The 23088-nt window shown below is 40.2% G+C and overlaps 1 protein-coding gene across 1 annotated transcript in view; it reads right to left on the bottom strand.

Annotated features, from left to right (window-relative positions):
• Positions 1-11031: 11031 nt before the first annotated feature.
• Positions 11032-23088, bottom strand: part of UGT8 (UDP glycosyltransferase 8) — a 36773-nt gene continuing 24716 nt past the window's right edge. The window contains exons 3-5 of the mRNA XM_054990304.1: positions 16766-16842; positions 13637-13856; positions 11032-13227 (exon numbers count right to left, since the gene is read on the bottom strand). Coding sequence (XP_054846279.1) covers positions 12864-13227; positions 13637-13856; positions 16766-16842 — 661 coding nt within the window. The 3' untranslated portion in view covers positions 11032-12863. The remainder of the gene's footprint in view (positions 13228-13636; positions 13857-16765; positions 16843-23088) is intronic.

Genomic DNA, 23088 nt, shown 5'->3' with positions numbered 1-23088 from the left:
TCTATGTGAGGCTGGCCTTGAAAAGTGTTAGAAACTTCAGTTGGTGCAGAATGCTGCAGCCGGGATGTTGACTGGTGTAGGGATGATATCAGTGCAGTCTTGGCCCATCCGCACTGGCTCCTAATCAATTTCTAGGCACAATTCAAGGTGCTGGTGTTGACTTTTAAAGGCCTATATGGCTTGGGACGAGTATACCTGAAGGACTGTTTACTCCCTTATGAACCTACTCAACCTTTATGGTTCTCCTCTGAGGCCCTGCCTTCTGAGATTAGGCATGTGGCAACCAGGGAAAGGGCCTTCTTAGCTGTGGCACTAAAACCCTGGAACACTTTCAAGATTTATTTGTTTGCCTGACATTCCATCAGTGATTCCCTTTTCCTGACCTATGTTTTAATTCTTGTTTTTTTCTGTTATGTTTGTTTTAGCTTTAGGTTTTAAATATTTAATGGTTTTTAAGACATATTTTTATTATGTATGTTTTTAATCTGCTAGCCACTTTGGTGGCCCTCATAACAGCAGAAAAGTAGGGTATGAATTTTGTGAATTAATAAATGAGGTAATTCCTGCTTTTGTTATTAGGGATAGTAACATAATAACAACGTTCGATTTATATACCGCCCTTCAGGATGACTTAAAACCCACTCAGAGTGGTTCACAAACTATGCCATTATTATCCCCACAACAAAACACTTTGTGAGGTGGGTGGGGCTGAGAGAGCTCCTAGACGCTGTGACTGACCCAAGGTCACCCAGCTGCCTTCAAGTGGAGGAGTACCTCTCCAAGCATTTTCATAGCTTAATTGTGAGTTTGCCTTTAATAATGTTAGAATGATAGCAGATGAGGGAAGGTATCATGGGAAGCTGTGTTATACTGAGCCAGACAATAGTTCATTGTTTTCCAGTCTGATTGGCAGCAACTGCCTCAGGTCACTGGGAGAGGTCTTTCACATCACCTCTTACCGAATTCTTTTAATTGGAGATGCTGAGGATTAAACTTGGGAAGGAAGTATGGCTGCTTCCAAATTGTCATAGGAAAGTCAAACTCATTAAGAACATAAGAACATAAGCAAAGCCATGTTGGATCAGGCCAGTGGCCCATCCAGTCCAACATTCTGTCACACACAGTGGCTAGAAATCCAGTGCCATCTAAAGGACTGTAAGTGAGGCCAGGACACCAGAAGCCCTCCCACTGCCTTCCTTCCAGCACCAAGACAACAGAGCACCACCTCCCCACAAAGAGAATACCATCTATCTCCTGTGGCTAATAGCCACTGATGGACCTCTGCTCCATATATTTGTCCAGTCCCCTCTTGAAGCTGGCAATGCTTGTAGCTGCCACCACCTCCTGTGGCAACGAATTCCATGTGTTTATCACCCTTTGTGTAAAGTAGTATTTTCTTCTATCTGTTCTAACCCGACTGCTCAATAATTTCATAGAGTGCCCACGAGTTCTTGTATTGTGAGAAAGGGAGAAAAACACATCTTTCTCTACCTTCTCTAACCCGTGCATTATCTTGTAAACCTCTATCATGTCTCCCCTCAGTCGTCTTTTCTCCAGGCTAAAGAGCCCCAAGCGCCTCAATCTTTCCTCACAGGGAAAGTGTTCCAACCCTTTAATCATTTTAGTTGCCCTTCTCTGTACTTTTTCCAGTGCTATGATATCTTTTTTAAGGTGTGGCGACCAGAACTGTACACAGTACTCCAAATGAGGCCTCACCATCGATTTATACAGAGGCATTATGATACCGGCTGATTTGTTTTCAATCCCTTTCCTAATAACCCCTAGCATAGCATTAGCTTTTTTTATGGCAGTCGCACACTGTGCTGACGTTTTTAGTGAGTTATCTATCATGACTCCAAGATCTCTCTCTTGGTCAGTCTCCGCCAGTTCAGACCCCATCAACTTGTATTTATATTTTGGATTTTTGGTTCCAATGTGCATTACTTTGCACTTGGCTACATTGAACCTCATTTGCCACATGGATGCCCACTCTTCTAGCCTCGACAGATCCCTTTGGAGTGCCTCACAATCCTCTCTGGCTTTCACCACCCTGAACAATTTCGTGTCATCTGCAAATTTAGCCACTTCACTGCTTAATCCCAATTCCAAATCATTAATAAACAAGTTAAAAAGCATTGGACCCAATACCGACCCCTGTGGCACCCCACTGCTCACCACCCTCCACTGTGAGAAGTGCCCGTTTATACTTACTCTCTGTTTCCTATTAATTAGCCAGTTTTCGATCCACAAGAAGACTTGGCCCTTTATCCCATAGCTACTGAGCTTACTTAGGAGCCTTTGATGAGGAACTTTGTCAAAAGCTTTCTGGAAGTCAAGATAAACAATATCTATCGGGTCTCCCTTGTCCACTTGTTTGTTCACTCCCTCAAAGAACTCTAACAGATTGGTGAGAAAGATCTTCCCTTACACAACCCATGCTGAGTTTTCCTCATCAGCTTTTGGTCATCAATGTGCCCACTAATTTTATTTTTGATAATAGTTTCCACCAACTTACCCGGTATTGACGTCAGGCTGACTGGCCTGTAATTTCCCGGATCTCCCCTGGAACCTTTTTTAAAGATGGGGACAACATTAGCTACCTTCCAGTCCTCAGGAACAGATGCAGAGTTTAATGACAGATTACATATTTTTGTGAGGAGATCTACAAGTTCACACTTGAGTTCTTTCAGAACTCTTGGATGTATGCCATCTGGGCCCGGTGATTTATCAGTTTTTAAATTATCTAGCAGTCGCATAACCTCCTCTCTCGTCACCTCAATGTGACTCAGGTCTTTCAAAACCCCTCCCAAAGTCAGTGCTTCCGGAGTGGGCATGCACTTCTTATCTTCCACAGTGAAGACAGAAGCAAAGAACGCATTCAGCTTCTCGGCCATTTCCCTATCACCCTTTAGTAATCCTTTTACGCCTTGGTCATCCAAGGGCCCCACTGCCTCCCTAGCTGGTTTCCTACTTCTAATATATTTAAAGAATTGTTTATTGTTTTTCTTTATGTTCTTTGCAATATGCTCCTCATATTCCCTTTTTGCCTGTCTGATCACAGACTTGCACTTTTTTTGCCACAGCTTATGCTCCTTTTTATCAACCTCACTCCGACTAGTTTTCCACTGCCTAAAAGAATCCTTTTTACCTTTTACAGCTTCTATTACATTGCTTGTTAACCATGCTGGCCTTTTCCTAAACCTATTTGTGCCTTTCCTAACCAGCGGTATATATTTAATTTGAGCTTCCAGGATTGTAGTTTTAAATAGTCTCCAAGATTCCCCAAGTGTTTTGACCTTTTTTACTTTCCCTTTCAGTTTCTTCTTCACGTACCCCCTCATCTCAGAAAAGTTACCCCTTTTGAAGTTAAACATGGCTGTGTTGGTCTTATTTGGCAATTTCCTATTTATACATATGTTGTACTCAATAACATTATGGTCACTGTTCCCAAGTGGTGCAATCACATTTACATTTCTCACCAGGTCTTCAGCATTACTGAGGACCAAATCCAGGATCACCTCTCCCCTAGTAGGTTCTGTAACCATCTGTTCCATAGCACAGTCATAGCAGTCATATGTCATAGCATATGACATAGCATTATATAGATGAGCATTTGAAGTTGCCTTATATTGAGTCAAGCGTTTTATACATCTACTTCAGTCATCTTCTCTGGCCGGTGGCAACTTTCCAAGACCTTAAGTTGAAGGGGATCTTTCTCCTACCAGAGAAGCTTTAACTGGAGATGCTGGTGATTTTGCACTAGAGGTGGGCACAATCCCCCCCAAAATACTGATCAAGCTGATCGTGGATCCACGCCGGCGACAACCCCAGATCACCGATCCACACCGATCAAGTCCCGTTTCCGATCTGGGATCAGGGAGGCCAAAGTGGAGGGGCACCCCCCCACACACACACACACCTAGAGCAGAGGAGGGGAAAAGTTTTTAACCCAGCGACAAGCAGCCTCCCCTAAGGGAGGGGACGTTTTCACACACACACACACACACTTAGAGCAGAGGGGGGAAAGTTTTTAACCCGGTGACGAGCCGCCTCCCCTCAGGGAGGGGACGTTTTCACACACACACACACATACACACTTAGAGCAGGGGGGGGAGTTTTTAACCCGGTGAGGGGCTGCCTCCCCTCAGGGAGGGGACGTTTTCACACACACACACACTTAGAGCAGAGGGGGGGAGTTTTTAACCCGTCCCTGCCTCTCCAAATAGAGTGAGAGAGAGAGAGAGACCCCGTCAATATGTTTCAGCCAGCTTTTTAAAAAAAAGCAGGGATAGAATCCTCCATTCCTCCCCACCCGATTTTAAAAGCAAGCAGCCAGTCTTCCAAAAGCATATTTTAAACAGGAAGAAAGTAAAACCAGGATCCACACGGATCCTCGCGGATCCTATGGTTTTTTTAAATAGGAAAAACACAAATGAAACATCAAATTACATATCACAGCCAGGTCCACAGACTGAAATATAAAAAACACAGATCCAAAAATATTTGGTGCTGCCACGGTGAAAAAACATGAATCTGAGACATGGATCCTCATGAATTCATAAGATTTTTACATTGAAACAAAACAAAAAGGCTGTCATATTTTAGATCTTTTGGTCCTGTTTGTGGCATTGGACATGATCTGGGACAGTATACTGGATTTTGGGTGGCCCCAAGTAAAAACCTAGAGGATCCATGCGGATCCATGCTTTTGAACCGTATTTTTGTGCCGTGGCGGTTCCACGAAGTAGTGGATGGCTGAATTTTTTGGTCCCATTTGTGGCAACAGACAGTCTGTGATTGTGTGGTGGATTTTGGGTGGCCCCACTTAAAAATCAAGAGGATCCATGTGGATCCGTGCTTTTTTAGCATGTTTTTGTGCCGTGGCACCACCACGGATTAGTGGATGCATGATTGTTTTGTTGCTGTCTGTAGACTAGGACATGATCTATAATATGACAGCCTTTTTGTTTTGTTTCAATATAAAAATCATATGAATTCATGAGGATCCGTTTAAAATAATCTGGATCCAGCTTTTACCCACTCCCTTTTAAACACACACACAGAGCCGTGAATGAGGTTTTCCCACAAAATACAGTGTTTTAAAAGCAGGTTAAAAACAGAGAGTGACAGACAGAAAAACAGCCATTCCTTCTACAAAGCCCCATTTTTTTAAAAAGCAAAAAACGTTTGGAGATCCCATGGCTACAGAACACCCCCTTCCCCTTCCCTCCCCTGGCTGTCTTCTCCCAACTGGTGAATGCTTTGCTGCTCCATGGAAGGAAGCCCTGCTGATCAAGGAAAGCTGGGCTTCCATTCGGGTTTCCAGGGCGACAGAAGGAGGGGGAAACACAGCTCAGGCATTCCCCTGGCTCCGTTGCCAGGGCAATAGAATGCTGGCGCCACAGTGTCTGGATCACAATCAGATACCGATCGATCCGATCAAGCCCCGAACAAGCCCCCCCCCCCCCGGACTGGTTGCTGTGGATGGCACCGATCAGCCGGGTCCCGATGGCACGGACGCCATTATCGTGGTTATTTTCCTATTGTAATGCTGATCGTGCCCATCTCTATTTTGCACACCGGGCATAGGCTTTACCACAGGAGCTGTGGGTGTCTCATGTTATAGGTACTGTGAGCCTTATGTTATGTTATAGGGTAGGTTTGAGCCTATATACATAGTGAAAGTGTTGCATTAACCATAAACTGGATGCTACTCACACAGAACATCACAACAGTTTCCAGGTAATTGCCACTGTGTGGATGAAGTAACTTCTGACTAGTTTCTGCAGTTCTCACATGAACTGGAATATTGGTGGTTTATTATAGATCCTTCTCGGAGTACTGCACTTCTTCAGAAATTGCAGTGGTGGTGATGAGTGCTGAGACTAACAGAGATTGTTTGCCACTCCCTGCCCTGCATAGCAATCCTTGTCTCCCTTAGGGATCTCCCATCCAGTTACTAACCACAGCTGATCTTGCTTAGTTTCTGAGATCTGATGAGATAGAGCTTGCCTCAGCTATCTGGGTAAGGGTTATTCAAAAATTAGTTGAGGGTTAATCAGAGATAGTATTTTCTGTAGTGGCTTCCCAGTTGTAGAACACCCTTCCAAATCACATTAGTTAACATCTTTTAGGTACCAGGTAAAATTTGCCCTGCTTGGCTGCGTGCTTTTGAACACATAGATTATTAGTAACAGCTTCTTTTAACATACTGAGTCCTACTGCTGGGTGCTTAAATAAGTTTTAAGTTGGATCTGTTGTTGTACAGAGCTTTTGTATTGTTGTTATATTTTTAACTCTTAGCCACTTTGAAAGTTGTGGTAGACACTTTCTCAATAAACTAACTCTTCCTAGGGGTGAACTACATGAGCATGTCTGTTCAAAAATGTGTTTTCCTAGTTACCAGGTTACAACTAGGCATACATCACTTCCTTCAAAGGATGCTCACTGTGGAGTGATCTACAAAATATTTCGCCTGACTCTATATGATTGTTTTAATTCTGGGTTAATTTGCTTTGCAAGAGACCGTGTATAAATTGAAGGACACTATATACATTTATATACATAAGTGTTAAAAAATAAAGTATCTGAATGTGGATAAAATAGCTTTGTTTGCATTTTGTTTTACATGTTTGCTGTAGTGGTTAAGAGCGCGGGACTCTAATCTGGAGAACTGGGTTTGATTCCCCACTCCTCCACTTGAAACCAGCTGGGTGACCTTGGGCTAGTCACGACTCTCTGGAGCTCTCTCAGTCCCACCCACCTCACATGGTGTTTTGTTGTGGGGATAATAATGGCATACTTTGTCAATCGCTCTGAGTGGGCATTAAGTTGTCCTGAAGGGCGGTATATAAATCGGTTGTTGTTGTAATTATTATTATGTTACCATTTATCAGGCAATTCTTTATTTGCCAAAACAAAAGGTTATCCAAATAACAGATGCAGCTCATTCACTTAAAGTAGCACCTGGTTTATTGAAAATGTTGTACTACTCAATAAGAAGTTTGTGAACTTCTACATTCTCATCAAAATTGACCAAGAAAACAGGAAGAAATATAATCAGTAACAACAACATTCGATTTATATACCGCCCTTCAGGACAACTTAATGCCCACTCAGAGCGGTTTACAAATTATGTTATTATCTCCACGACAAAACACCCTGTGAGGTGGGTGGGGCTGAAAGAAATTCCAGAGAGCCGTGACTAACCCAAGGTCACCCAGCTGGCGTCAAGTGGAGGAGTGGGGAATCAAACCCGGCTCTCCAGATTAGAGTCTTAACTACTCTTAACTACTACACGAAAGTGGCTCTCCAGTTCCAAATTCTGAACAAGAAATGGCTTTAAGGCACAGTGGCTCTCTCTCACTCTTTGTGCATGTATAAATGAAAACACCTCTCCCCATGTGAAACATATTCAGACTAAAGACAGGAGTATAGGGATCCTGAATGGGAGAATGCTGCTGTCTTTTTTGCAAGAGAGAGGATGCTAACAGGAGCTGCTGCTTACAGCACTGCATCTGCTTCACCTCTGTGGTCTTACTTGTCCATTTCCATGGCTGCGCATTCCATCTAGAACAGCAATTGTGTTTCACGCAAAGCAGGATTGTTAACTACACACTGTTTCTTTTCCGTTACTCCAGCCTTCCTTCTTTTATGCCCATCAAAAGTTGCCTTCTCTCTTGTCTTATGCAACAGAGAAAATGGAGATGTAGATTGGTTTTCACTCTGCCTTTTACAAATACCTCTGTGAGGTCACTTTGCATCTCTTCTCCAGGCTTGATAATCACAGTCTTTGTATCACAGTCACAATCACAGTCTGAAACATAAGGCAGTTACCACTTCTGTTCTCCATTGTATTGGCACCCTAAGGGCTTATATAAAGGCAAAAGGGGAAGGGGGAGAGATAAGAGAATAGCATCTGTGTTCAATTTTTATTTTCTTTTTGAGACAAATATTGGTTTTTTTAAGCATTAGTTCTAATACCCTTGGCTCACTTCTAATGCTAACTCCCTTTGGAAGACATTAGTGAGCTCCTACCAGCAACATTTGACAATATGTGTTGGATGGATTAAAAGAAGTACAGTTACTTCAAATACTTCAGCACACCCACTGGAATGTGTTAATTTTCATTTATCTAGCACAGGGTTCTGCAGCCTGTGTTTCCAGAGTCAAATGCAGTTCAGTATAGAACCAAACATGGCTCTTTAAAGGAGAAATCAAATCTTGAAGTTGGAGTGGTAGGTGGGATGCTACAACAGAGAGCATGTGAACAGAGTGGCATGTACATTTTATGGTGAAAGGACTTCTTTGAGATGATTTACAGAAAAGGAAATAATAGAGGTGAATGGGTACCAGTAGTACAAGTGCAAACTATGCAGAGATTTATACTGGTGCACTAAAACAATTGCACAGGGTAGTCTTTCTGCATATTTATTACTCGTTGCGAGATCCTGTATGCCACTTGCAAATAAATGTTTGGGCTGAGGAAACTATGTTAATTATCCATAATGTTTTGTATTTTGTTAGGCAAATGGACTTTCTTATACTGGCTCTTTGGTGACGTCATGCTCTGAATTTTGACCTAGTTTGGCTTGTTCCTTGTAAAAGGTTGCACAGTCCTGAACTAGCAGAACTTCACCTGGTAATCCAAGCTGTTTTTTAAACTGCTGTATGGTTCAACTGTATTTTATCACTTTATCCAGTGAGCTGCTGTTCAATAAACACAAGACCAATGTCCTCTTGGGCTCATAGAACTTGTGGAATTGTTTGGATCTCAGACTATATACATAGTACTTATGCTATCTATGAGTTATTCCACAAAATACCAACTATATAACATGTATAATCATTAACCAGCATATAAAACAACATGTTGAACTGTTTTCCTTCCCCTCTATAAAAGAAAAATGCAATATTTACAAAAGCAAAATGCAATATTTACATAAGAGATTTCCGCACTGAAAGGAATGGTTTTTGGTTTCTTTTCAACACAAAACAAGTTCCCAGGCAATCTGAGGCAGAAATAACGGAGTCTCTCTCTCTACATGAGACATCTGACACGTGAAGAACATGTGTCGGGAGATGCAATGACAGCTGGGAAGGGTAGTTTAAAAAGACAGAGCTGGAGGCAAGGCAAAGAGAGCTCCAACCCATTTCCATTCCTCGCTGTCCTCTGGTTGTGATCCAACACTGTTTTAGACGGTAGAGATGAAATTGACAGAGCCTTTCGGGAGGCAAAGATGAAATTAACAAACCCTCTGAGGAACCATCTCCATCCACTCTAGCTTTTTAAATTACGCTTCCTGGCATCTCCTACACTTGACAAACATGCTCTGAGGTGTCACATGTAGAGAAACTCTGAGTCAGAGATAAATGGAGGGAAAGAAGAATTAGGCATGCCTTTCATAAAATTGGTAAGAACTTGCATATTGATGGGCTTTTCAGAAAGTTCTTGACAAGTCCGTTTATCTACTAATAAAAGGGACCTGTGGTTCTTAATATTTCAAAAATTAGGCCTAATGCCACTTCCTTTTAAGATAAATGAACATATTCAGTATTTTAGAGTGATTCAGTTTAGAAAAAGATCCTACATTTTCATTTATAAGGTTGGATATAGCCAGCTTTTTCACTTACTTGTTCAATTATTAAAGCCTCTGAACCACAGGTAGGTCCCATGACCCCCAGCATAACCTTTAGGTGGTCAAAAGAGGCCCTTTCTCCTTTTTCACCACAGGAAATTTGGTTGAATGCCACCCATAACCCATCTATTTGTTACCTAATCCTCTGAGGAGGCCATTTCTGCATAGTGCCTCTCCACAAACAGCAGCGGCATCTTATGACGTTCGCTTCATGGATTCCCCTGACTCTGTGGAAGCTTTAAAATGGCTGAAGCTACTGTTGGTTTTGTTTCCTAGTTTCAATTACCTGAACTGCTGATCAATAATACTATGAACCTGTTTGTTGCTCCAAGTTAGTGAGCTTTCTTTAATGGTTCTCTTGAAGCATCAAAATTGTCAGTTAAACTCTTCCCACAGTATCACCTAGACAGGCTCGCCTTTGTTGGATTCCTTCCCAACAACCTTTTCCAACCATTTTTTTTTTAGTTTGTCAAAAATTTCATCCCATGATTCATCCATTTGTTGTATTAAAACACATTTGTTAAAAAAGTTATTCATCAGTTGTAAGTCTCTGCGCCGTGCTGGTTGCACAGAAGGGTTGGATGACATTCAGTTTAACGGAAAGGATCTCTTGTATAGAATACGGGTAATACAATAAGAAATGAAAAGAGGGCCATGTTGGAGGAGTTCTGTGATGGGGTGGAGATTCTTCCTTAACTTTGGCAAGTCACTCTCCTTTTTGTAATATGGGCAATAGAATTCCTTCTGCCCAAAAAGGCATCAATTTGATTGTTTTTCCTGAGGAAGACTGTAGCCTGGTTTCTTTCCAGACAGCCCAAGCACACACTGCAGTAGAAGTAGTCATTTTAAACATCTTATCTTTTATAAGTGAGACATCTTTTGGAAAAAGCTAGGGGAGTATGAAAGTGGGAACACAGATGAAGACAATGAAAAGTACCATTTATATCCTCTTTCTTGGTATCCTGAATAACTTTTGTGGAAATAAGTTCCACTGAATAGACCTGAATAGGATTCCTAGTGGACCTGTTTGCTTGCTCTCTAAATTAAGCACACCTGAATATCAAAAGATACGTATTGTGGTTTTGTTACCAGGGGATGAAAACATGTTAGATCAAAGGTATAATTATATAGGAATTGCTTTCTTACCAAACAAATCAGAGTCTGAACTCTGAAGTAATTTCAGGGCTCATTATTTCAGCAAAACTGATTGTGCAAACAGGGCCTAGGAAACTGAAGTCTATTCACACCATCATTTTTGAGGCTCAAGAATCATGACTAGTTGAACAAATATATTAATCCATACACTGTGTAGTATAAATGGTATAAATGGACAAGCATGTTTGAACAAAAATGTGCTTCCAACAATTTGATTCTATATTAAATCCATGTTTATTGCTTAAGTTTTTATCACAGTGGAGATTAAATTATTCTTAATCATCCGGTCAGTGCTTGTGTACTTTCTTCAATACGAAAAACATTAAAACCAACTCATCCATACACTCTAGGTTCTGTCACTCTCCCACCATTCATTGCCTCTATGTGTTCCTTTAGTTGCCACGTATTGACAGGATTGTAAAAAGATAAAGCTAACAGGCTTATTTATAATATTTTCTTCAAGTATCTGGAAAGCAGTACAATTGCTTGTACTGAATATTAGAAACATATTTGCAGTGCTACTTTATTGCTATTAAGATTGAGGCTCCTGATGGGATAAAATGAAATTTCATGTCACCGTGTACAAAGATGATCTTAGCATTCTGTATTGTTTCAGAACGTTTCCCATGTTAGTGAACAATACTCATTAAATGGACTCCCCCCACCCCCCACTGCTGTCAGACATGGGATTTTCAAAATGTAAATAAATAAAGTATACACTCACAACATGTGTAGTGCAAATTCCAAGTAAACAGAATGACATGAAAATTAATAAACTCATAGTTGCCAACGCTGGTTCAACAGGACAGTCCTGATTTTATGTCCAATGCCCTGCGTTCCCATTCTTTGTGTTAAAGCCAGAAAAGTCCTGTATCAGTACAGTGATTCAAAGAGTGTTGTGCTGAAGGGCTGTTGTGGACATGGGAAGAGGCAAACGTCCTAATCAGGTTTAACGTCATACATGAAATCAAACCTCTAAGATAGCGGCAACTGACCAATAGATTGCCTCCGTTTTATTCCAAGAACTGATGTTGGCAACTATGTAACATGGATTTGTGACCCAGACCAGTATAAGGAGCACAAACAGAACTATTCAAAGTGAACCTCTGAAACACTGTGATTTAGGGAAAAACTTAATTGTAATAATATCCATAGCAATAATGCAGTAATTAAAAGGAAAGACGTTCAACGTTATATCAAACCTCCAAAGTGGTTTGATTCTGCGTTGCTCAAGGGATATGGCAAAACCTTCTCCAAAGAGCCTGGGGAATATTTTTTCCCCTGCACTTCATTTATTTTTGTTAACTATCCAATCTATTCACACAGCCCTTTTAATTCCTGGAGTAAAATACCCATATAATGGCAAAAATTATAGTTATAAGGGAAAGGCAAAAATACAGCTAAAGTATACATAAATATAAAATTACAGCTTACTGTACTCTTGTGCAATTTCCATTTCTGCACAGAAATGGAAAAGTAAAGAAAAGTTAAATAGTCTATCAAAAGTCTGGTGTATTAGTATCATATTCTTTGGTGCTTTTTCAGAATATGATTTATATGGCTGCATTTTGATCCAGCAGTTGATTAACTGCTGTGTACCAAACTCCAGAAAAGATGACTTTAAGTAACATCATTGAACCTTAGAGAAATACAACAAAGCTCTCTCCTCTAACGTAAGATTGAGTCTAGGAAAATAGGAAATACCTTTGCAAGTAATGGGAAACCTTTTCTTATTGGGGACATATATGTCTAGATTCACAAATGGAGAGTCCATAAATATACTTACTGAATTACATCATAGAATTAAGGCTTCTAAACTTCAGTGCCAGAATAACCTTTCTGCATCAGTATTAAGAATAAAATACATTTTGCATTTTAGGTTGTGCTTTGTTTTTTTTTTTTAAAGTGTTTCTTTAGTTCTGTAGAATTTAATTGCATAAGATTACATACTGTAGGGGAGCGTTAGAACTGTTTATTGAGGTTTTACTTTAGGTAGGTGTTAAACTAAGTTACAGCTATAAAATTCAATTCTAGAACTGATTCTCTGCTAATGTACATAGGGTAGTTGGCTCATTTCACCTTTTTTTCATGTTTAATGTGGCCATTTCTTCTATACTTGCCATTTGGTATCCCATTTTGGTAATGTCCATTAACAGTAGTGTGTTCATCAACAGACCAAAGATGTTTACTTTGCTTGCGGACAAATTTTGCTATCCTGGCCAAAACGTAGCAGAGTAAGGCAGTACTAAGCAGTATAACAAAGGCAACATCCAATAAGAAATACTGATATAAAGATATGGTGTAAACAGCAGCACGTAGATGGTGTGCTCCATTGTGCCGAAGGATATAATTAATCCAGTAGACGGTTCGATCAACAGGATGACCAGGTTGGTCTTTGTGAATTTCAGACAGCTTCTGAGCCCGTTGTCGGTAGCTGTGGAAACGAATAATTAGAAGACAAACTCAGAATATTATGCAGTATTGCTACACATTGCTTCATCATCCACACATAATGTTATACAAATTAACCTATTAGACTCAAAGTCTTGGATCCAATGCCTTGCTTCCTCTTGTCCAGCAATGTTCTCAGTTGCAGAGGTTATATTATCTGCTGCAGTGTGCATTCCTCCAGTGCTTCTGCTCACATAAGACACGTCTCTTATAGTGAGACAAAGGCACCTATTGCCTGATTAAGACATTCTGCAATGAAAGATCTCCTGCACAACTGATGGAGAGCTGTACAAAAGGGAACAAGGTACAGGATCAAGGCCATGGTTACTAGCTACTTCTTAAAACTTCTATCAGTGAAAATTTGGCAAAAGAAAAGAAAATGGCAGCATTACCTGGGATTATTAATAACTTTCACCAAAGCTTCATATAATTCATCCTCAGTAATAGTCTTCCAGTTTAGTAATATCCCCATGCCTTTGGACTGAACTCGGGTCATAGTGTCATAATGGTCTCCAAAGAGAGGAATTCCTACCACAGGTACACCATGGTACATAGTTTCAAAAATGCTGTTCAGACCACCATGACTAAGGAAGGCCTTAATATTAGAATGACCTAAAGAAGTAAAAGGCAAGTTATAGGAAGAATTGCTTTTCACATAACATATTTTATCATTCAATATAGCAGAAATCTATGCGTATGAAACAGGAATGAAAATAAAAATGGGCATTTGAATAAGCAGGACATTCCCATCTGCATGAAGTTTCTCTTGTCTTTTTTTTCCAAATAATTTTTATTTTATTAAAGCAAAAAGGGGTACAAAAGAAGAAAGAGGGAAAGAAGGGGGAAATCAAGACAAATATAAAACTATGTGCTACAAGGGTTGTTAAAATACAGAGTGCAAAAAACATGATCTTTATCAATATTAAAATAGAAATTATTATTATTATTATTATTATTATTATTATTATTATTATTATTATTATTGAGTCTAATTAGTATATATTTCCCATCGGAACTACACAAACCGGATTCAAACCTATTCCTGCTTGTTATTTGATAGTAAGAAAACCTCATTATTTCATTATTACTCCAAATTATCCTTTCCATTTTAACAATAACAATTATTAGCAATATCAAGTTTCTCTTGTCTTTTGACTTGCAGATGGGTCAATTGTTTCCTCTACTGCAGCCATATCTGAAAATCATGTAACGAAGTGATTGCTTCCTGACTACCACCATCCCCAGTTTTCCATGAGATCAAACATCTGCATCCTTGCTTCCTGATGTTAACAGCAATAATGTGAACAAAATCAAATGCTTCACTTTCCTAGTGACAGCACATGAGAGGCTCGATGAATGTCTATAGTAATATTTGTAATAGTATATAGTCTATAGTATATATAGTCTATAGTAATCTTTGTAATCTCTTGAACATAAGGCACAGTTACCACTTCTAGACTTCAATTTTTTAGCATCCTAAGGGCTTAGCTTCTATTATTGTGTTGATGCATAAGAAAGACCTTTACATCATTAGTAGTAAGGAAATAACATCAGTGGCAAGCACTTACAATTTAATGTACTGTCGAAGGCTTTCACGGCCAGACACAATGGTTGTTGTGGGTTTTCCGGGCTGTATTGCCGTGGTCCTGGCATTGTAGTTCCTGACGTTTCGCCAGCAGCTGTGGCTGGCATCTTCAGAGGTGTAGCACCAAAAGACAGAGATCTCTCAGTGTCACAGTGTGGAAAAGATGTTGGCAGGTCATTTATATCTACTCAGGAGGGGTGGGGTTGAGCTGAGTCATCCTGTAAGGGTTTCCCAGGGTGTGGAATGCTAATGGCGGGAGGCTTCACTGTATCCTGAGGAGGTTCTTTTGCATATGCATTGATGCTTGATGTGCTAATCTTCTCTGCAGGGCTATTGTCAGGTGTAGAGTGTTTTGTTAGCCTGGTGTTTTTCAGAACTGGAAACCATGCTCTGTTCATTCTTAAGGTTTCTTCTTTCCTGTTGAAGTTTTGCTTATGCTTGTGAATTCCAATGGCTTCCCTGTGCAGTCTGACAAAGTAGTTGGAAGTGTTGTCCAGTATTTTGGTGTCCTGGAATAAGATACTGTGCCCTGTTTGAGTTAGGCTATGTTCAGCCACTGCTGATTTTTCAGGTTGTCCAAGTCTGCAGTGTCTTTCGTGTTCTTTTATTCTTGTCTGGATGCTACGCTTTGTGGTCCCGATGTAAACTTGTCCACAGATGCAGGGTATACGGTATACTCCTGCAGAGGTGAGGGGGTCTCTACTGTCTTTTGCGGATCGTAGCATCTGTTGTATTTTTCGTGTGGGTCTGAATACTGCTTGAAGGTTATGCTTTTTCATAAGCTTTCCCATCTGATCAGTAATTCCTTTGATATATGGCAAAAACATAGATGGATGGGGTGGCCATGGGGAGCCCTCTCAGCCCAGTTATAGCAAACTTCTATATGGAACATTTTGAAAAAACAGCTCTAGAATCAGCACCCCACAAACCTAGTGTATGGTTCCGGTTTGTGGATGATACATTTATCATTTGGAGCCATGGGGAGGAAGAATTGATGGGGTTTTTGAATCATCTCAACAACATCCACCTGAACATACAATTCACAATGGAGAAAGAAATCGAGGGAAAACTCCCATTCCTGGATACCTTGGTCATCCACAAAGCAAACTTTCAGTTAGGTCACAAGGTCTACAGGAAACCAACTCACACTGATCGGTACTTACACAAAAACTCACCACCCCCGACAGAAAAGAGGCATAATGAAAACGTTAGTGGATCGTGCAAGACGGATATGTGAGCCGCACTTTCTCAATGAGGAAATTAATCATCTAAACCACGCACTTTAGGCAAATGGCTACTCCAGAAATGAAATCCGAAGAGCAATCAAACTCAGGATGAATCAAACAACCAAGGAAAAACAGTCTCCTACAGGGAAAGTGTTTTTGCCATATATCAAAGGAATTACTGATCAGATGGGAAAGCTTATGAAAAAGCATAACCTTCAAGCAGTATTCAGACCCACCCGAAAAATACAACAGATGCTATGATCAGCAAAAGACAGTAGAGACCCCCTCACCTCTGCAGGAGTATACCGTATACCCTGCAGCTGTGGACAAGTTTACATCAGGACTACAAAGCGTAGCATCCATACAAGATGCCAGCCACAGCTGCTGGCGAAACGTCAGGAACTACAGTGCCAAGACCACGGCAATACAGCCTGGAAAACCCACAACAACCATCACTTACAATTTACATCATAACTGGAAGAAGTGTTTTGCTCAAAACATACATGAACAACTCAGATAAGGTTACTATCAGTCTGGACTTACTCAGTTGAGTAATCTATTTTTCTATACACATTTAGGTCTTGAAAGCATTTGTCCCTAATCCAGCAATCAAATAATCTAGCAATCAAATATCTAGTTAAAGTAGACATAAAAGGATATTTGTGTCTGAGCATGTAAGTTTAAAGACTATCACTGTTTCCCATACTCACCAAGCAAATCATTTTGTGGTAACCATTCTATGAGTTTTGTATTGTTGCCTAAATTCCTAGGTTTATTTCCTGAAAACCTAAAATATACAAGAAGAAAAATCATTTCAAATTCAGGTTCATAAGAAAAAAATATGTATATATACATTTGTTAGTCATTTTTCTACTGATCAAAGTGACTTATCACTAAAGGTAAAAATCCCTGACAGCAAAATGCAATGCAAAAAACTATACAAATATAAACAAACAAAAATATATGAAGTGTAGCACACAGAAGGCTATCCAGCCCTCATGCTATGCCTTGGATTTGCAAGTATGTTATTGCAAAGAAAAATCTTTTAATTTTGTGAGATCAGAAAATGTTCAACATGCATACGTTTTTATTTTCAAAGCTTAAATTATCATTTCACAACTGCTAACATCTAATTTTTATTTATTTATTTATAGTCCGCCTTTCTCAAGGTAGATTACACAACGAAAGTGAAATACAATTAAGCAACAGCTAGGACATTCAGTGAGCAGATACAACAGAGAATGGTAGCAGAAAATTTGAAACAAGCACAAAGGCAAGGACAGAAATGAAATCTTTTTGAAACAAAGTGTAACTAGTTAACATGGCATATGTAGATATGCTCCCTAGTAGGAGCATATCTACAGCAGCAGAAAGTTCACAGCAGCACAGTCTATAGTCCCTGTCCCTACCAATGCATCTCTCTGAGCTATTTCTTATGACACAGCCCTATAATCTGGGTAGAAAGCCCTCCTGAATAATTCCATTTTGCATAGCTTGTAGAAAGCCAAGAGAATGGGAGCTTTCCTGACCTCCTCAAGAAGGCCATTCCATAAGGTGGAGATTACCACAGAGAAAGCACTATTTTTAATGTTCATCATCACTGAAATCATCTTCTGAGTCCTCAAATTCAACTGTAAAGTCCACATTTGGGTGTGTGTTTTTTCTGGTTGCCACGTGTGTAATTTACATACAGCAGTGCAAGTAAGTCCACTGGGCAGATATGAGCAGTTTGGCAGTTGACAGGAAGACACATACTTGCATGATAACATCTGCAAAATTGCAATTGGTGCTGGTAGTTCATGCATCCAAGTGGTGACAGGATTGTCATCTCTATCATCCATCTTTGGCCTAGGTACATTTGGCTGGCTTTCTTAACTGTATCTCCACATTCCTGCTGGGAAGCTGGCCCTAAGCATGTGCATGAATAGACAATCCTTGCATAATGGATGCTGGCTGAGCTCTGCCTCTCCATGCTTGGCACAAAAGTGTTCCTAGCATAGTTTGTTTACAGAAGCAGTTCAGTTATTTGGAACATACATTTGACAGGTGAACTGCTGTGCCTTCTCAAACAGCTCTGTAGAGATATCCCATGTCTTCCCTAGTTGACTGTGTTCTAGTAGTTCTTGATTTTTCTCAGTAGTTTCAACTGAGTCAACTTTCCTCAGTCTGCGAAAACACTCACAGTTTGTGAAGGCATGTAGTCAAGGCAACGGACACATTCTGTCCAAGGTAACTTCTGTGTTTGCTTATGTCAATAAATCTTGTGTGGCTCTTTGTTCCACATTTAACAAACATGGGGCATGGTATTTCACTTACAAATCCAAGGTATACTAATATGTGTATCTGTGCCTTATGAAACAACAGATTTTGTCCCAGCCCTTGCTGCGTGTAATGCATGTAGTAGCAACCTAGTGTCTGTGTCTTCTTGTTTAGACCTCAGCTCACATACTTCTTTCCCGATGGTTTCTGGTAATCTTGAAACAGGCCTCATTAGTTGCTCTATAAAATGTTTTCTCTTCCAACCTCTTCATGTAATTCGACATTGTTGGACTAGGAATTTGATGAGCACAGGCTCAGTGGATGAGCTGCACAGATATCATTTTACTGATGGATTTGGTGCGATATTATTCTCCTGCAGGCAAACAGTTATTCCTTGCATCTTTCAGCATTTTTATAGACATTTCCAGGTATACATCAAAAACACTGCCTATCCTTTCACTGTGGGTACCTTCATGAAATATAACACAGAATATAGATTCTGTTAGCAGCTCATTACCCTTCCTCTTTTGTACTAAATTCATTCCATCAATGATGCAGGTAGATGGGACTGGTCTGTTTTCTGCAGAATATACATTTTTCTCCCAACACCCTGGCAAGCATAGCCTTGTTAATCTTCCGGACTGATCCATTTTCTTTTGCAAGTGCCAAGGCAAAAGTCTTTGAGGATGAGTTAAGCCATTTCTGATATGCATTTGTCTAATTTGGGCAGCAAGGACCATATGCCCAAAGAGGTTTCAGTCAGCCTTGAGGTCAGCTTCCTTAGTTTTACCATAATAGCATAACTTTTATTGATACTGGAAAATGTTCTCAGGTTCTGCTTGGACAACTTGTGATGAAAAATGGTAATTTGTAGAGTTTACTTCCAAATGCATCTTTTTAAATTCCTAATACGCTGCTTCTCTAATTTCATGAGCTCAAATGATGAATCATGCCTTTCAGCTTCAGAAACATGCTCCTGAATTCTGATGTTAGATAAGACTTACTGACAGCTCCTGGACTGAGGCTGTATCTCTTTGTTCTTCCTGGTGTTTGAGTATCTATGTTCACTGTTGCTTCTATTGTCAGGTATACAGGAATTTACCCAAATGGGTTGCTAGATCCTAACTGCACTGAAAATCTACCTTGCATGAAATAATCATGTATGTCTGGATATTCAAAGGGAAGAGTGGTCATGTGGGCATAAGAGTATGGAAGGTAGTGGGCATCATTCTGACAAGTGAAGAACCATGGGCTCATTGCCCAGATCCATGTCAAGTGAAACATCCAATCACCTTCAGGTGATGCTCTAATTAATCCCAGAAGAATTTCTACTGTGTCTAGATAAGATACTCAGAATGCTGACAGACATATCTGAGGTTATTACTGAAGTCCTCAAAGAGCTCCATAATCCTTGAACATGATGGATAATCAAGGATTTCCTTCAGTAAAGCTGTATGTACATCTTGGCAAAAATTGCTGTTTATTATCATTACATTCAAATACACAATGTCTTATCCATGAATGTCCTTCTACCATAACTAGAAACCCTGCCATGAGCTTTGTGAATTAGTTTGTGAAGTTTGACTGCATGTTTATATTTGTGACCATCTATTACCTTAGCTAATGAATCTTCTGCAATTGTGCCTAATTCAATGGACAAATGCCACAGTCCAGCATTTGTAACTGGTTATCAATGACAGCCAAAGAAGTGCATACAATGTGAAATACACTCATTCCATGCTTACCTTTTTAAGGATGTTTCCATACATTTTCTACAGCTTTTGCATAAAGTGCTTGATCAAAACCACTCAATCTTAGACAACTAGATTGAATGAGGTTGATAGACTGGTTTAAGAATATAGAAATAATTGACATTTCAGTTTTAGGAACATTTATTGTTGGCAAATAGCTAACATTGTCTTGCATCACAGACATCATCACAGACAAGTATGTTAAAACCTGTCCAGCTGCAAGTTGATTGTTCTTCATTGTTAGATATGCATGCCAGAAAATATGAGATTCTTCTGCAAAGCACAGCAAAACAATGTCTTGGTGAATATCTCTAGACTATAAGTTATAAGAAGGCATGTGAGTAGTCAGCCCGGCCTCCACCATTGAATAGCTGCTTATGATATAAAAATTATAAGCCAGTGAATCTGATGTGCTTTAATTCGCATTAGCAAACCAGCCAGCTGAGCAAAGCTTTGCTGGATCCCGCCCGGGAGAATGAAACATGAATGAAATGTGAATACAAGGTGAGCAACTGGGCATGGTTGCCTCCTGCCTCCCCATGCTGCGGAACGTGCTATCTTTGACAATAGAGGTGGTCGTGAGTCACCACCTTAAGCATTCCAAACTCCCCTCTTCCCACTGAGTAGATCCTGTCCTGCAATCGAGGACCATCAATCAACTCTGATAAGTTTGCAGTTCTTCCGGGAACATTTAATCAAACCTCTAAATTCATCAGCCAAGCTCTAGGAACATTTAATTAACTGCCTTTTCTTTGTAAAACACCAGGAGTAACTAATCTAATGTCTTTGTCTCACCCCAGTAGCACCAATCAAAGGTACTCAAACCTTTGTCATTCCCCAGAGGTGACCATTAAGATCCTTTGTCTTAACGGCTGAAGTACTCTCCACAGGAGAGTACTCCAAGTACTCTTATAGGGCCTGATTTGCCCTATAAGAATCTGAGCTTTGCCCCACTCAAACTGTGCACGTTTATTCAGATCCGAGCACTGTACCCTCAGAGTCTCCCTTTCTGAGCCTCTCCTGGTCGAGAACGCTGGCCATTTGAAGCCCTCTTCCTCTGTGGACTACTTTCTCATCGGAGAGGTAATTATCTCCCAAAAATCCCTGAAACCTATTCCAATTTTCACCGCTGCTTTCCTAGGAATCTTGTGTGCTTTTGACTTACTTCCTGTATGTATGCATTTTCCCCTTTAAATAAAAATTACTCTTTGTTTTTGACGAAAACATGTCTTGTCAGTTTCTTTGGAGTCCATAAAAATTGGTGAAGATCTTGCTTGTTACCCCTCTTGCATTGCCTTCTCCTTGCTGCTAATTCCCCCTACTCTCAAGGACACCAATTCAGGTAAGAATGGTGGAGCCCGTGAGCAACATCCTGCACTTCTATTACTCATGACATGTTATAGATCTACAGACATAGGGAATCCTGCCCGTAGGCACTCTCGAGAACAGGTGTGTGTGATTGTGAAACTTTTGTGCTTGAATCTTTAGTATCCCCTGATTTGGGGGTTGGGATTGGAACCTTTCCCCCTTTTCACTACTTTGGACTATGTTGTCAAGATGCCCCTACATTCCATGTGTCGCAAGACTGTGAGTTTAAGTGGATTGCAAATGGGCAGCACGGATTCATCCTTCCGAGCTCATCCTTGTTCCAGGGCTATATGTGGGTTGGGTGAAGTTAGGATAGGCCTGGCCCATTCCTTCGTAGAAAGTAGAAAGCAACTGTTAGGAGTCAGGGTAGGCTCCCTCCAGTCGTTTAGAGGTCAGGACAGGCCTCTCTAATAGACATGAGAATTTAAATTTTGGCTGCTTAGCTGTGTAACTTTGAAAATCAACCACTGTGCTGCATAACTTTAAATCAGCCGCCAAGTTGCACAGCATGTTAAGTAGGGTTAGCAATTATCCCTGTTGAAAAGTACGCGCTCCTCCTGTCTGAAAATTAGCCAGATTAATATACCTTACCAGTTGGCCCAGATTGATTCCTTAAAACCCTCTCTCCCCTGCGCACTGCAAACCCCAGCTGAACTGCAGACTTAAGTTCCACCAATTTCATTTCCCTCCTTATAACCCTGCCAGATAGCAGGACCAAGGTTTAAAAGGCTAGAGTAAGCCCCCATTCCCTAGGACCTGGTTCATTTGTCTAGGTCCATTGCTGGGAGGACAACCAGCAGTGGTTCATGATTCATTAAGGGCTCTACAGCTGAACAACCAGGTAGTGTGAGCAGGAGCTCCCTGGCTAAGGAGTGTGGACCCTCTCTGACCAAGATTTCTTTTTGAGGGAAAAAAGGTTAAAAATGTTCAGAGTCCAAGTCTTGATAAAATTGAGAAATTGATCATGAAACAGGGTCAGAATCTCTGGGAGGTGGTCTCCTTTAAAGGTCCACATCCTGTTCAAACTTTAAGAGAAGCATTTAAAAAGAGTGTGAGGAGAAATGAGAAGCTCTTGACATTGGAAGGTCATGACCTGGGATTTGGATGGCATGCTTATTTGTGGTATGATAAAGGTCAACGGAGACTTCAAAAATCATTATATTAGGAGATCCATTTTGAGAATTTGGAATAAACACAAACCGAGTTTATCACAGAAGACACCACTTTGGATTTCAAAACAGGAAGCATTTTATAGAAGGGAGATGACTACCAAACAGGGATGGTTGACTTACAGAGACTTACTAGAATTCTCACATGGAGACTGTAAATTAAAGACAAGGGAGAATTTAAAAGCTAAAGGTTATGAATGTCAATGGTTTTTCTATGCTCAACTTCTAGAAAGGTTCAAATCAGATAAAAAATTATGGGGCTTTGATTATGAAAAGACAGTTTGAAAAAGAAGGAACATTTAATCATCTTTGGTGGACTTGTCCTAAAGCTAAAAAATTTTGGTCACAAATTCATATAATAATACAAAAAATGTTGAAGATCAATATACAATTTAAACCAGAAGCCTTTTTGTTGGGATTAATGGATAAACATTTGGAAAATCAACATGGTATTTTATTTCTATATATGACCACGGCAGCTAGGCT

Source organism: Eublepharis macularius, chromosome 10 (assembly GCF_028583425.1).
Source record: "Eublepharis macularius isolate TG4126 chromosome 10, MPM_Emac_v1.0, whole genome shotgun sequence".
NCBI classification, from domain to species: Eukaryota; Metazoa; Chordata; class Lepidosauria; order Squamata; family Eublepharidae; genus Eublepharis; species Eublepharis macularius.
The sequence above is the reverse complement of the archived record's forward strand: the minus strand, read 5'-3'. Positions and strand labels throughout refer to the sequence as shown.